The sequence below is a fragment of the Macaca nemestrina genome, chromosome 6 (genome assembly GCF_043159975.1).
Source record: "Macaca nemestrina isolate mMacNem1 chromosome 6, mMacNem.hap1, whole genome shotgun sequence".
Classification (NCBI taxonomy): Eukaryota; Metazoa; Chordata; class Mammalia; order Primates; family Cercopithecidae; genus Macaca; species Macaca nemestrina.
The window spans coordinates 90,701,047-90,718,013 of record NC_092130.1 but is presented as its reverse complement, the minus strand read 5'-3'; the positions used below and the strand labels follow the sequence as shown (position 1 = coordinate 90,718,013).

Here is a 16,967-nt window from a genome sequence, read left to right as displayed (position 1 = left end):
CTCAATATTGATAGTGATAAAGACAAGAAAGTAGAATGTGTTAGGAAAAATCATTGATATTAATGAAATAAATACTAGACAATTATAGACAATCTCCTTGGTATAACATTCATGCACTAGAATATTTGAGGAACAGGCCTGCCTGATTTTTAAAACATGGAGACATACAATAGCAAGCATAATCACACCATTACTAATTTAGTTTCAGAATCTGAGGCAAAATGATGTGTTGTTCATTTGCCATGAAGAATCAATATTTCCTCTTGCCTGCCCTTATCACCCTCTGTGATCTATGACTTAGCACTTCTTTCAGAACACTGAAAAATACATACACTGTAGACACTCAATTTACTTTTTTGAATCCAGTCTTGGCTGAAGTAGAGGGATGGTTTCAGGAATTCGATTATACAGCACACTTCATAGTTGGCAACTACATCATTCCAATGGAAACAATTGCTTTTCTTTTCTCTTGTTTTTTCTTTTTCATTTCCAAATTTTATTTTAAGTTCAGGGCTATATGTGCAGGATGTGCAGATTTGTTACATAGATAGATGTGTGCTATGGTGGCTTGCTGTACAGATCATCCCATCAGTTAGGTATTAAGCCCAGCACCCATTAGCTATTCTTCCTGATGCTCTCCCTCCTCCCACCGCCACCCTCTGACAGACCCCAGTGTGTGTTGTTAACTACCATGTGTCCATGTGTTCTCATCATTTAGCTCCAACTTATAAGTGAGAATATGCAGTATTTGGTTTTCTGTTTCTACATTGGTTTCCTGAGGTTAATAGCTCCCAGCTCCATTCATGTCCCTGCAATGGACATGATCTCATTCCTTTTTATGGCTGCATAGTATTCCATAGTATATATGTACCACATTTTCTTCAACCAGTCTATCATTGATGGGCATTTAAGTTGATTCCGTGAAACTCTTCTAAAAAAGAAAGGTATCCTCCCTAACTCATTCTATGAGGCCAGCATCATCCTGATAACAAAACCTGGCAGAAATACAACAAATAAAGAAAACTTCATGCCAATATTCTTCATGAACATCAATACCATAACCCTCAACAAAATAATGCCAAACCAAATCCAGCAGAACATCAAAAAGCTTATGCACCATCATCAAGTAGGCTTCATACCTGGGATGCAAGTTTGGTTCAACATATACAATTCAATAAATATGATTCATCACAGAAGCTGAACTAAGGACAAAAACCACACGATTATCTCAATAGATGCAGAAAAGTCCTTTGATAAAATTCAACATCCCTTCATGTTAAAAATTCTCAATAAACTAGATATTGAAGGAACACACTTCAAAATAATAAGATCCATATGTGACAAACCCGCAGCCAATATCATACTGAATGGGCAAAAGCTGGAAGCATCCTCCATTGAAAACTGACACAAGAAAAGGATGCCCTGTCTCACCACTCTTCTTCCACATAGTATTGCAAGTCCTGGCAAGGGCAATCAGGCAAGAGAAAGAAATAAATGTATTCAAATAGGAAGAGAGGAATTCAAACTATCTTTGTTTGCAGATGACATAATTCTATCTCTAGAAAACCCCATTGTCTCAGTCCAAAAGCTTCTTAAGCTGAAAAGCAACTTCAGCAGAGTCTCAGGATACAAAATCAATGAGCAAAATTTGCTAGCATTCCTATACATCAACAACAGACAAGCCGAGAGCCAAATCATGAATAAACTCTCATTCGTAATTGCTTTTCTAAACTCTGTAAATGGAACTAGTAAGTTAAGGTGTAAACAAGGGGCCTCCCTTGCCAGGCAGCCAACTGGAGGCTCCTGAAACCAGATTTTCAACTAATCACAACTGGATGAGACAAACTACAAAAGGAAATGAGAAAAAACCTCAAGAAAGCAAACGGTATGTTGAGGATGCTATGCAGTCTCAATAAACTTTTAAATCTGTTATTATAGTCCCTCTGCAAGCATGAAAAAAAGAAAATAATGATGTCCTGAAATACTCGAATGTTTTTTTTCCGCAATCAATGTAGCAGACCTAGTAAAAATACTTTTGTGTGTGTGTGTGTGTGTGTGTGTGCAAATTTCAAATCAAATTCCTTTAAAAATATTCTGTCATTTAGGGAATCCTCTAGATTTATTCCAGTTGAGATAAAGAACACCTCCACTGCTTTGGTATTCTAGTGTTTCTCTCCTCTTATTTCTTCCAATCCAGTTCAGTTCTGAAATCCTCTGGGGGATCTATGCATCTTTAGCCTCAATCTTTTCAGACAATATATAAATCTCATTCTTAATATTTTTATCTTTACCAAAGTGGTGGTTTGATATGCTCTTTTGTGTGTGTGCTTTTTTAAAATTCTAAGTGAATTGGGCAAAAAATATTCTAAATACAGTTTTCATTAATGATGTCATACAATATCATACAATATAGTACATTTGGGGCACATTTTCTGGCAACTGAATGTAATAATATGGGTATATTTTAGTGTTTTTTATCTCTAAACGAGTTAGACAAACTATAGAACATCCAAACACACTGGTCTGTATATACCACTACAATAAAATAAAAGATTTACTGTAGCATTTTTTTCCTCTTGGCATGTAACAAAAACTTGTACTTTCCAAACAAACCTTTCTACACATCATTTACTTTCTTAGATGCAAAGCTGGCATCATTATTAAACATCTGAACAGTGGAGCAATATGTTCTGAATTACTTACATATCTGTTAGAAGCTGGAGTCTTTTCCCTCATCTTTTATAGTAGCTGTGCATACAGAGTAATCAGCAATCTTGGGCAAGCAGTCAAAACAGTCAAAACAAATGTGCTTGATCCTGTCTCCAACAGCTTCATGCAATGTATTTCTTTCTTTCTTAAGATTCCCCATAAAACATCACATTCATGAAGTATAGAAACATTTGAAAATTTCTAATTGAGCATTAGGAAGTTCTCTGTTTTGTAAAAAATAAGAGACAAACAGATTTACATAGGCACTGTTTTGAGGACTTTTATATAGAAAACTCCAAACCTAGTCTGCTGATATTTTTTAAAAGATTAAAAACACAAAAACTGTACATTCTTGATAAAATAGGATTAGTTCAAAAAATAAAAAGTCCTCTTCTTTTTAGAAAATGATGTTTTATTTGATTTTAAATTTGTCTAATCTTTGATAAAATAACTGATACATTTGACTTTCTCATGTGATATGAGGACATAATTAGTTCAGACTGGCAATCTGTGAAAACAAATGCCCAGAATGGCCGGAATGATCAGGATTCTAGATTTAATAAATGCTCCATGGCATACTGCATATAAGACATTATAATAAGAATATAAGTGAAAATTTAATTGATAATAGTTATGAGCTAGCAGTAGAAAGTGATGGGGGATTATATGTAGTAAGAACTTTTAAAAAGATAACTCAAATATCTTATGAATATATACATAGACAATATGTACTTTAAGCATATTTTAGATAATAAAATTTTTCTCAAGGTACTTTACAAGGAATTTGAAAGTTTTTAAGCTCTTAGAAATATTAGGAATGTAATGAGGAAGACAGCTGGACATTCCAAGACTAATTCAAATCATGCCACATTTTGCAATAGACATAAAATGAAAAATTCAAGTGTTAACAATCAGCTAGCTAAAATAAGAATGTCAAGCCAAAGTTTTTATGTCCTTACATAATAGAACCTTTCATTTGGGTAATCTGGATGATTAAATAATGTTATAATACTTTATTTTCTTAACGTATGTAAGAGAATAACTTATAACATAAAAATATTTACAAAATACATACCTATTTGATTACTGAAAATTACAAGAACACAATGCATTTTAGAAAGGATGCCATTAAAACATAAAACAGCTTTTATAAAAAAGACAATGACAATTATAGTATAATAAATATCATATCCTGATCACTCTCTAATATGGTGCTGGTGGCAGAGAGGTGGCTGGCATCGTGCTTTTCTGTACCTTTATGTTTATGATTTCAGTAAGCTACATGAGCTGAAATATTTAACGCATGAATTATTTGTACACTAGAAAATGGTTTTCATTTGCAATCAGTTCTGAATATTAGATTTTTTAACAAGGAACTGCTGGGTAGAACTATACTAATTACATCTTATTTATGTCTGCTGAAGTTAAAAATAGCTTTATCTTCATAACATTGTACCACTTGTCTGGCGTTCTGTTCTGGCATGTTTGTATATCTTTTAAACACTTTTTTTTTATACTATTCCTGCTGATATTCAAATAGTGCTATTATCTTAGCTTAACTTTGCCTTTCATTTGCTATCTACCAATTTATCATGTTTATTTTGCCCAACAAAAGTCTCTATATTGCTATCTTATTTTTCAGACAAAGCTACAATTTCTTTTAGAGAAGTGTAGAACTATGAATTGGGACTAAATGTAGCTACTGAAAAATACTAATATGTAAGGGGTAAAATGTCTAGTTCGCTTGTTGTTAAAAGAGCTGCAAACAGTTTGGGGTTCCTAAGGACTAAATACAGGAAAATCTTGAAAAAAATTAACATGTGGTAGAAAAAGTAGTGAAGAAGCAAATAAACAATAATCAGAAATAAATTTCAGATCTATTTCTGTGATTGGGAGCTAAAATATTGTCCTTTCTTTTGCTAACAAAAAGGCATAAATACCAAGCAAGTTGGACCAGCAAGATAAAGAAAATGGAGAATGAACATATACTGGTACTGTAACTATGGAGACAGAATTTCTTCCCTTTGAAATCCAAAGCATGTACACAAAAGTAAGACCTCTCACTCACGTATCATTATAATTTTTACTTTACATTTATTCCTTAATCAATAGAAAAAAATGTACATTACAAGATAAATTTGAGGATTAAAAAGTAATTGGCTGGGTACGGTGGCTCAAGCCTGTAATCCCAGGACTTTGGAAGGCCAAGGAGGGCAGATCACTTGAGGTCAGGTGTTGGAGATTAGCTGGCTGATGTAGTGGAACCCTGTTGCTACTTAAAATACAAATATTAGCCAGGGGTGGTGGCATGAGCCTGCTATCCCATCTGCTTGGGAGGCTGAAGCGAGAGAATCCCTTGAACCAGAGAGGCGGACTTTGGAGTGAGCAACTGCACTCCAGTCTGGGAGGCAGAGCAAGACTCCGTCTCAAAAAAAAAAAAAAAAAAGGAATTTAATTAAAAATTAGTTAGAAAATTATAAAAGCATGTATAAATATATTTCTAAATTATTTGGCATTTTCTATACATTGAAATCAATTTTTCAAAGATTTTTGAATGAATGGAAATAGTCACTGTTTGAATCTTTGATATGTTTACTAATCTACTATCCCTTGCTCTGAAGTTTGATTTTCTGCTTGTTACCTTAATTTCTTTTTTTTTTTTTTTCTACTTTTTAACACTACAAAGGTAATATACTTTATGTGTAAGAAAAAGTCGAGGCCAGGCATGGTGGCTCATGCCTGTAATCCCAGCACTTTGGGAGACTTCAGTGGGTAGATTACTTGAGCTCAGACAAGTCTGGGAAACGTAGTAAAATCTTGTCTCTACCAAAAATACAAAAATTTGTTGGGCATAGTTGTGAACACTTGTAATCCCAGCTACTGGGGAGGCTGAGGCCTGAGAATCACTTGAGTCCAAGGGGTAGAGTTTGCAGTGAGCCAAGCACTCCAGACTGGATGACAAAGTGAGACTGTCTCAAAAAAAAAAAAAAAAAAAAAAAAAAAAGGAAGAAAGATGAGAGAAAGAGAGAGAGAAAGACAGATTGAAAATATATATATTTTTTATAATATAGTCAGTTTCCACTTTCTGCACTAAAAGTCTACTAATGTTAATTAAACCTTATAAACAAAAACACAACAAAAACAAAAACTTTGCTCCTCATGATTTCATCTGATTTTTAAAACATAATAAAATTGGATTGAACAATAGTTATACATTCAGACTAGTTGCTTAATTTGGTAACTTTAATTTGAAAGTATATGCAAAATTCAATAGGACCCAAGTAAAATGGAACATTTATATAAACTGACAAGCCTTTCACATTTAGTAATTTTAATTATTTTATTTTATTGTAAAATACTATCTAAATAGTAGCTCAAGTTGTAACACTGCTTTAAGTGTTACTCTTGAACTTTGGCTTCCAGAAAAGATAAGTAATATGGACCTGATTTTTCCTTCTTCCTGAATCAACTATAAAATTTTAAAATACATATATGAAATAACAGTTTTAAGACACTGGACATCAGGCAGGCATTAATCTCTAGAATGAGTTTCCAGGCTGCAACTCTTAGAAGAGAGGAGTGCAGATAGAGCCTGGTGGCCTCCCTGAATTGAGAAGGCAGAGATGGAAAATTAGGGAGATCAAAGCAGCTATACTTCACACAGCAGAGTACAAGTGCAGAGAAAGTGGCAAAGACCTACATAATGCACCCATAGGGTCTTCAGTTGACTACTGATTAACACATAAGTGCAAGAAAAACACCCAAGGCCAGGGAAAGAACCATCAGGAAGCAGACTCATGAATGATGGAGTTAAGTAAACAAGGACATTAAATGGTTATTATAACTACATTACATATATTCAAGGAGGTAGAGCAAAGAGTGAACATGTTAAATAGACACAAGAAAGATATAAAGATACAGATATAAAACTTACAGAGATGAAAAATACAATTAATGAGATATAAAATAGACTTAATGGGATTAACAACAGATTAGAACTGGAGAAGATTAGTAAACTTGAAGAAATAGCCATAGAAATTAGAAAAAGAAAAAAATCTGAATTAAAAATAAACAGAACTTAAGTGATTTGGTGGAAAACAGATCTGACTTAGTATATATGTAATAGAAATTCCAGAAAAAAAGAGAGTGATCAGAAAAAATTGTCTGGAGCTGCACTCCCCGGCCATAGCGAATAATAATTAAAGATTAAACGCCTGAGCTGTGTTCATTTCCACCCCACACCTTCTCCCTATCCTTGCCTTTTTTCCCCTGTACTAATACCTCATTAAAGATGGTGCTCTTCCTGCTTCTTCTTCACTCACTTTTCCCGCGCCCGGGAAAATTGTTACTTAATAGCGCAAGCGCAACATGACGTCCGACCGGAGAAACCGAAACTAACCTGGCCACGCCCTCGGCAATGAGATCATTTCCGCCTTAGCCCAACCCCTTCCCTTCCAAGTGTATATAAGGCAGTGCATTACCGCCATTAAACGAGACTTGATCAGAGCACTGTCTTGTCTCCATTTCTCATGTCTCTTGTTCCCCAAATTCCCACCCCCTCCTCCAGGGCCTACACTGACTATCCCACGGGCCGGGATACGTGGCGCCCAAACAGTGACCTGGAAACGAGGGACTCCGTGAGGAAGAGGACGCCAAAGGACGGTCGACCGCTAACGAAGACAAAAGGAGTCAAACTCTTCCGATCACCGCGGGAACCTGCCGCGTCAGAATCGAAGGTAAGTGACGCGTCCGAAATGGGACAAGAATTAAGCCAACATCAAATATATGTAGGACAATTAAAAGAGGCTTTAAAGATACGAGGAGTAAAGCTTAAAGGTAATGATTTGTTTAAATTTTTTGATTTTGTAAAAGACACTTGCCCTTGGTTCCCACAGGAAGGAACTATTGATATTAAAAGATGGCGTAGAGTAGGGGATTGTCTTCAGGACTATTATAATACTTTTGGGCCAGAAAAAATTCCTGTAACCGCCTTCTCTTAGTGGAACCTCATTAAAGATTTAATAGATAAGAAGGAGGCCAATCCGCAAGTCATGGCTGCGGTCGCTCAGACAGAGCATATTTTAAAGGTTAGCTCCCGCTCTAACCTCACAAAGCCTCCACAAGATACGGAGGAAGATCTCATTTCCCTCGAAAGTGATCATGAGGAAATCAAGTCTCCTTCTGTAATAGATAAAGAAATACCACACAAAAACAAACCAAAAAAATACCCAATTTTACAGATGCTTCAAAAGGAGGAGGAAATTAATAAGCCTAATCAATCGGTTATAAATTGGGATGATTTAGAGGAAGAGGCGGCTAAATATCACAACCCTGATTTGCCTCCCTGTTTTTCATACCCACCCCCATATAATAAGACACATAATGAGGCTTCTGCGCCCATTGTTATGGCAGCCATAGATCCCAAAGAAGAATTAAAGCAAAAAATTGCTCAACTAGAAGAACAGATTAAGCTTGAAGAGTTACATCAATCATTGATAATTAGGCTCCAAAAGCTAAAAACAGGAAATGAAAAAATACCTAACTCAGACGCTATGGAGGGTTTCTTGCGCCCACTTCAGCGGCCTGGACAACATGTTCCAAGAGGGGGGTTAGTTGCTAGCCGACATAGAGAAGACTCCTCTCCCAAAGACGTTTTTCCGGTCACTGAAACCATAGATGAACAGGGACAGGCTTGGAGGCATCATACTGGGTTTGATTTTACTATTATAAAAGAGTTAAAGACTGCTGCTTCTCAGTATGGGGCTACTGCTCCATATACTCTTGCTATAGTGGAATCTGTAGCTGAGAATTGGCTCACTCCTACAGACTGGAATACCTTAGTAAGGGCAGTTCTTTCTGGGGGAGACCACTTAATTTGGAAGTCAGAGTTCTTTGAAAATTGTAGAGATACTGCTAAAAGAAATCAACAGGCAGGAAACGGTTGGGATTTTGATATGTTAACTGGTTCAGGTAATTATGCAGAAACTCAGGCCCAAATGCAATATGACCCTGGACTGTTCTCACAAATCCAGGTTGCTGCTACAAAAGCCTGGAGAAAACTTCCTGTTAAAGGAGATCCAGGGGCCTCGCTCACAGCGGTTAAACAAGGACCCGATGAGCCATTTTCAGACTTTGTGCATAGACTTATGACCACGGCAGGTAGAATCTTTGGAAATGCAGAAACGGGTGTAGATTATGTTAAACAGTTAGCTTATGAAAATGCTAACCCCGCCTGCCAAGCGGCAATCAGACCTTATCGAAAGAAAACAGATTTAACAGGATACATTCGCCTTTGTTCAGATATTGGGCCCTCATATCAACAAGGCCTAGCAATGGCCACCGCTTTTAGCTGCCAAACAGTGAGAGATTTCCTCATTAACAAAGGTAAAGATAAAGGGGGATGTTTTAGATGCGGTAAAAGGGGACACTTTGCAAAAGATTGCCGTGAAAACCAAAATAAGAGTCCAGAAGCAAGAATCCCAGGCCTTTGCCCAAGGTGTAAAAGAGGAAGGCACTGGGCAAATGAATGTAAATCTAAAACTGACAGTCAAGGAAATCCTTTACCCCCCAGGCAGGGAAACGGGATGAGGGGCCAGCCTCAGGCCCCGAAACAAGCATATGGGGCAGTCAGCTTTGTTCCAGCCAGCAACAGCAATCCATTTCAAAACTTAGTAGAGCAACCCCAGGAAGTGCCGGATTGGACCTCAGTTCCACCTCCCACACAATACTAACACCTGAAATGGGACCGCAAACCTTAAATACCGGAATATATGGACCCTTACCACCTAACACTTTTGGGCTACTTTTAGGAAGAAGTAGTGTCACCATGAGAGGCTTACAAGTCCTCCCTGGAGTTATCGATAATGATTATGAAGGAGAAATTAAAATTATGGCCAGAGCTATTGATAGTATTATTACTGTCCCTCAAGGAGTTAGAATAGCTCAGTTACTCCTGCTACCTTTGGTTAAAACAGATAATAATATCCAATACTCTAATAGAAATATAAAAGGTTTTGGATCATCAGATATATATTGGGTGCAACCAATTACAAATCAAAAACCCTCTCTAACCTTATGGTTAGACGGGAAGGCATTCACTGGACTAATAGACACAGGGGCTAATGTAACTATCATTAAACAGGAAGATTGGCCCTCTCATTGGTCTACCACAGAAACTTTAACTCACTTGAGAGGAATTGGACAAAGCAGTAATCCTAAACAAAGTTCTAAATACCTAACATGGACAGATAAAGAAAACAATTCAGGCCTCATTAAGCCATTTGTCATCCCTTACCTACCTGTTAACCTTTGGGGGCGAGATCTACTTTCTCAAATGAAAATTATAATGTGTAGTCCAAATGATATAGTTACTGCACAAATGTTAACTCAAGGATACACCCCTGGTAAAGGCCTTGGAAAAGGAGAGAACGGTATCCCACAGCCTATACTGGTTTCGGGACAACTTGATAAAAAGGGGTTTGGAAATTTTTAGCTCAGGCCACTGACATACCTGCACCCCAAAGGTGCGCTGACCCCATTACTTGGAAGTCAGATGAGCCCGTTTGGGTTGATCAGTGGCCTTTACTCAATGATAAACTAAGTGCTGCCCAACAGTTAGTGCAGGAACAACTAGCAGCAGGACATATTGAGGAAAGTAATTCCCCTTGGAATACACCTATTTTTGTTATTAAAAAGAAGTCTGGTAAATGGAGACTCTTACAAGATTTAAGAGCAGTAAATATCACTATGATCCTTATGGGTGCCTTACAACCAGGATTGCCTTCACCGGTTGCAATTCCTCAAAAATATTTTAAAATCATTATTGACCTTAAAGATTGCTTTTTTACAATTCCCCTTCACCCTGCTGACCAGAAAAGATTTGCCTTTAGTCTTCCATCTACAAATTTTAAACAACCAATGCAGCACTATCAATGGAAAGTCTTACCTCAGGGTATGGCCAATAGTCCTACCTTGTGTCAAAAATATGTAGCTGCCGCTATAGAGCCAGTCAGAAAAACATGGGCACAAATGTATATTATACATTATATGGATGATATTTTAATAGCAGGAGAAATTGGCGAACAAGTCTTACAGTGCTTCACCCAACTCAAACAAGAGTTAACAGCAGCCAGACTACAAATAGCCCCAGAAAAGGTACAATTACAAGATCCATACACTTATCTTGGTTTCCAGATTAATGGACCCAAAATCATTAATCAAAAGGCCGTTATACGTCATGATCATTTAAAAACTTTGAATGATTTCCAAAAATTACTGGGAGACATAAATTGGCTTCGACCGTACTTAAAGCTCACTACAGGAGAGTTAAAACCTCTTTTCGATATATTAAAAGGAGACTCTAATCCAAAATCCCCCAGGTCCATTACTAAAGAAGCATTAATAACACTCCAACAGGTAGAACATGCCATTGCAACACAATTTGTTACCGGTATTGATTATTCTCAGCCATTAATATTCCTTATTTTTAACACAACAATAACCCCTACTGGCCTATTTTGGCAGAACAATCCCATTATGTGGGTACACCTGCCCTCCTCCCCTAAAAAGGTTTTGTTGCCTTATTATGATGCCATAGCTGATCTAATTATCTTGGGGAGAGAAAACAGTAGAAAATACTTTGGAATAGAACCCTCTACCATTATACAGCCCTACACTCAATCACGCATCCATTGGCTGTTACAAAATACGGAAGCCTGGCCAATTGCTTGCGCTTCTTATACTGGCGTGATTGACAACCATTACCCACCTAACAAACTTATTCAATTTTGTAAACTTCATGCGTTTGTATTTCCCCATATTACCAGTAAAGAACCTCTCGATGACGCATTACTAATTTTCACTGATGGATCTTCCACAGGACTTGCCGCTTACACTTACAATAATGTAGTCGTTAAATTCCAGACCACTTATACATCAGCTCAGCTGGTCGAATTGCAAGCTATAATTGCAGCACTATCAGCTTTTCCTTGTCAGCCACTTAACATTTATACAGACAGCGCCTACCTGGCCCATTCAATACCCCTCTTAGAGACCGTGTCTCAAATTAAACATATTTCAGACACAGCTAACCTATTTTTACAATGTCAACAACTTATCCGAAAAAGGACTACTCCCTTTTTTCTTGGGCATATTAGAGCACATTCAGGATTACAGGGACCTCTAACACAAGGTAACGCAACAGCTGACACGGCAACAAAAACCATAGCCACAGTCACTACAGACAATTTGCAACAAGCGCAAAAAGCACATGCCTTACATCATTTAAACGCCCAAACCTTAAGACTTATGTTTAAACTTACCAGAGAACAAGCTCGACAAATAGTTAAACAATGCGCCAACTGCATAACATATTTACCTGTTCCTCATCTAGGAGTTAACCCCCGAGGACTCATCCCCAACGAAATTTGGCAAATGGACGTTACTCACCACTCAGAACTCGGTCAACTAAGATATATCCATGTATGCATAGACACCTATAGTGGATTCATCAGTGCAACTCTCCAAACAGGAGAGGCCACCAAACATGTCATAGCTCATCTATTACACTGCTTTTCTATTTTAGGAATACCCAAACAAATCAAAACAGATAATGGCCCCGGTTATATAGCCAAAACCTTTTTACAATTTTGTAATACCCTACAAATTAAACATACCACAGGCATTCCCTATAATCCCCAAGGACAAGGTATAGTAGAAAGAGCTCATCTGTCATTAAAAACTATTATCACAAAATTAAAAGGGGGGAGCTGGTACCCCGTGAAGGGTACCCCCAGAAACATACTCAATCATGCCCTGTTTATCCTTAATTTTTTAAATTTGGACAGTCATGGAAAATCGGCTGCCGATCGTTTCTGGCATCCTGAATCTCAAAAACAGTTTGCAATGGTAAAATGGAAAGATCCACTTGATAGTTCATGGTATGGCCCCGATCTGGTTTTAATTTGGGGAAGAGGCTCAGTATGCATCTTCTCACAAAAAAATGATGCAGCCAGATGGCTGCCTGAAAGATTGGTAAGACAAATAAATCATAACCATTGTCAGTCCAGGGAAGATAAATCTCCCTGAGAAGTTCTTTCCTTCTTGTTTTTCAGAAAATGAAGCCTAACATGAAATTCCTTTGGAGAATAATCGCTCTATATAACATAGTGACAGTTTATGCAGGTTTTGGTGACCCTCGTAAGGCAAGAGAATTATTACAAAAACAATACAGCCAGCCTTGTGACTGCAGAGGGGGACAAATATCTGAACCTCCGTCAGATAGAATCACCCAGGTGACCTGCACGGGCAAGACAGCTTACCTAATGCCAAACCAGTTATGGAAATGTAAGTCTACCCCAAGAGATACCTCACCTAGCAGGCCGCTCCTAGAATGCCCTTGTAGCTCTTTCCAATCTTCTGTACATAGTTCCTGTTATACCTCCTATCAACAATGCAAATCAGGCAATAGAACATATTATACGGCCACGTTACTAAAAACACAAACTGGAGGCATCAATGACGTACAAGTATTAGGATCCACTGATAAACTTGTACAATCTCCTTGTAACGGCCAAAAAGGAAAGCCTGTTTGTTGGAGCACTACCGCCCCCATTCACATTTCTGATGGAGGAGGCCCATTAGATATTGCAAGAATTAAAACCCTCCAGAAAAATTAGAAGAAATTCATAAAGCTTCATATCCTGAACTTCAATATCACCCTTTAGCCCTGCCTGAGCTTAGAGGTAATTTTAAGCTCGATGCCCAAACCTTTGATATCCTCAATGCTACTTAAAATTTACTTCAAATGTCCAATACAAGCCTGGCCCACGATTGTTGGCTTTGTCTAAAAATGGGCCCCCCTATTCCTCTAGCCATACCTAACCTTTCATTGCCCTATGTCAATTACTCAAATGAATCCTTAGTAAATAATTCCTGTCCTATTACCCCCCCCCTCTTAGTTCAACCAATGACGTTTTCTAATTCTTCTTGCTTCTTTTCACCATCGTATAATAACACTAAAGAAATTGATTTAGGCTATGTTGTGTTTGGCAACTGTACTTCCATAATCAATGCAACCAACCCTTTGTGTGCTATAAATGGCTCGGTTTTCGTTTGTGGAAACAACATGGCATATAAGTATCTACCTACAAATTGGACAGGGCTTTGTGTTCTGGCCACTCTTCTCCCCGACATTGATATCATCCCTGCAGATGAACCTATCCCCATCCCCGCTATTGAACATTTTATTTATAGACCGAAACGAGCCATACAATTTATTCCCTTGTTGGCTGGACTAGGAATCACCACTGCTTTTACTACAGGAGCCACAGGCCTAGAGGTCTCACTAACCCAATATACTAAATTATCCAATCAACTAATCTCAGATGTACAGACCTTATCCAGTACTATACAAGATTTACAAGACCAAGTAGACTCGTTAGCTGAAGTAGTTCTCCAGAATAGAAGAGGTCTAGATTTGTTAACGGCAGAACAGGGAGGGATATGTTTGGCTTTACAGGAAAAGTGCTGTTTTTAGGCCAACAAATCCGGAATCGTCAGAGATAAGATAAAAACTTTGCAAGAAGAACTAAAAAAGCGCAGAAAAGGCCTGGCCGCCAATCCACTATGGACTGGACTCGATGGACTTCTCCCCTATCTCTTGCCATTTCTTGGTCCTTTACTCACTCTTCTACTTTTCCTCACTCTCGGGCCTATAATCCTTAATACACTTATGGCATTTGTCAGACAACAAATCGAGGCCTTCCAGGCCAAACCTATACAGGTCCATTATCATCGCCTTGAGATGACTGAAAATGGTGAGTCTTATTTACCTTAATAAGACCACCTCCCTTGTGTGCTGAACTGGACAGTCAATGACGGGTAAGAGGACACTATCCCCATCGGAGCCTAAGACAGGAGGGCCGCCCTTGCTGCTGCCTTATCCCATGACGGGCCTAGAAGGTGGGGGTGAGTTGACCCAACCTAAGACAGGCGCAGTTCCCGAGGGGTTTTCTTATCATAAAAAATAAAAAGGGGAACCTGTCCGGAGCTGCACGCCCCGGCCATAGTGAATAATAATTAAAGATTAAACGCCTGAGCTGTGTTCATTTCCACCCCACACCTTCTCCCTATCCTTGCCTTTTTTCCCCTGTACTGATACCTCATTAAAGATGGCGCTCTTCCTGCTTCTTCTTCACTCACTTTTCCCGCGCCCGGGAAAATTGTTACTTAATAGCGCAAGCGCAACATGACGTCCGACCGGAGAAACCGAAACTAACCTGGCCACGCCCTCGGCAATGAGATCATTTCCGCCTTAGCCCAACCCCTTCCCTTCCAAGTGTATATAAGGCAGTGCATTACCGCCATTAAACGAGACTTGATCAGAGCACTGTCTTGTCTCCATTTCTCGTGTCTCTTGTTCCCCAAATTCCCACCCCCTCCTCCAGGGCCTACACTGACTATCCCGCGGGCCGGGATAAAAATAATGGCCACATTTTCCAGATTTAATGAAAACTACAAACCTGCAGATGTACAAAACCCAATGGACTACAAGCATAAGAAACATGAGTGATCTAGGGGGCGGAGCAAGAGGGCCGAATAGGAACAGCTCCAGTCCAACTCCCAGCGCGAGCAACACAGAAGACTGGTGATTTCTGCATTTTCTACTGAGGTACTGGGTTCATCTTACTGGGGAGTGCCGGACGATCGGTGCTGGTCAGCTGCTGCAGCCCGACCAGTGAGAGCTGAAGCAGGGCGAGGCATTGCCTCACCTGGGAAGCGCAAGGGGGAAGGGAATCCCTTTTCCTAGCCAGGGGAACTGAGACACACAACACCTGGAAAATCGGGTAACTCCCACCCCAATACTGCGCTTTAAGCAAACAGGCACACCAGGAGATCATATCCCACACCTGGCCGGGAGGGTCCCACACCCACGGAGCCTCCCTCATTGCTAGCACAGCAGTCTGCAATCTCGCGGCAAGGCAGCAGCGAGGCTGGGGGAGGGGCGCCCACCATTGCTGAGGCTTAAGTAGGTAAACAAAGCTGCTGGGAAGCTCGAACTGGGTGGAGCTCACAGCAGCTCAAGGAAACCTAGCTGTCTCTGTAGACTCCACCTCTGGGGACAGGGCAATAACAAACACAGCCGAAACCTCTGTAGATGCAAACGACTCTGTCTGACAGCTTTGAAGAGAGCAGTGGATCTCCCAACACGGAGGTTGAGATCTGAGAAGGGACAGACTCCCTGCTCAAGTGGGTCCCTGACCCCTGAGTAGCCTAACTGGGAGACATCCCCCACTAGGGGCAGTCTGACACCCCACACCTCACAGGGTGGAGTACACCCCTGAGAGGAAGCTTCCAAAGCAAGAATCAGACAGGTACACTCGCTATTCAGAAATATTCTATCTTCTGCAACCTCTGCTGCGGAATACCCAGGCAAACAGGGTCTGGAGTGGACCTCAAGCAATCTCCAACAGACCTACAGCTGAGGGTCCTGACTGTTAGAAGGAAAACTATCCAACAGGAAGGACACCTACACCAAAACCCCATCAGTACATCACCATCATCAAAGACCAGAGGCAGATAAAACCACAAAGATGGGGAAAAAGCAGGGCAGAAAAGCTGGAAATTCAAAAAATAAGAGCGCATCTCCCCCGGCAAAGGAGCGCAGCTCATCGCCAGCAACGGATCAAAGCTGGACGGAAAATGACTTTGACGAGATGAGAGAAGAAGGCTTCAGTCCATCAAATTTCTCAGAGCTAAAGGAGGAATTACGTACCCAGCGCAAAGAAACTAAAAATCTTGAAAAAAAAGTGGAAGAATTGATGGCTAGAGTAATTAATGCAGAGAAGGTCCTAAACGAAATGAAAGAGATGAAAACCATGACACGAGAAATACGTGACAAATGCACAAGCTTCAGTAACCGACTCGATCAACTGGAAGAAAGAGTATCAGCGATTGAGGATCAAATGAATGAAATGAAGCGAGAAGAGAAACCAAAAGAAAAAAGAAGAAAAAGAAATGAACAAAGCCTGCAAGAAGTATGGGATTATGTAAAAAGACCAAATCTACGTCTGATTGGGGTGCCTGAAAGTGAGGGGGAAAATGGAACCAAGTTGGAAAACACTCTTCAGGATATCATCCAGGAGAACTTCCCCAACCTAGTAGGGCAGGCCAACATTCAAATCCAGGAAATACAGAGAACGCCACAAAGATACTCCTCGAGAAGAGCAACTCCAAGACACATAATTGCCAGATTCGCC

At 39.5% G+C, this 16,967-nt stretch overlaps 1 protein-coding gene across 1 annotated transcript in view; it reads left to right on the top strand.

Moving 5' to 3' along the window:
- The window catches only part of LOC139363954 (uncharacterized), a 49,302-nt gene extending 34,086 nt beyond the window's left edge, over window positions 1-15,216 (top strand). The window contains exons 2-4 of the mRNA XM_071099200.1: window positions 7,277-7,445; window positions 12,822-13,222; window positions 15,156-15,216. Of these exons, the coding sequence (XP_070955301.1) occupies window positions 7,277-7,445; window positions 12,822-13,222; window positions 15,156-15,216 (631 nt within the window). The remainder of the gene's footprint in view (window positions 1-7,276; window positions 7,446-12,821; window positions 13,223-15,155) is intronic.
- The last annotated feature ends 1,751 nt before the right edge of the window (window positions 15,217-16,967 follow it).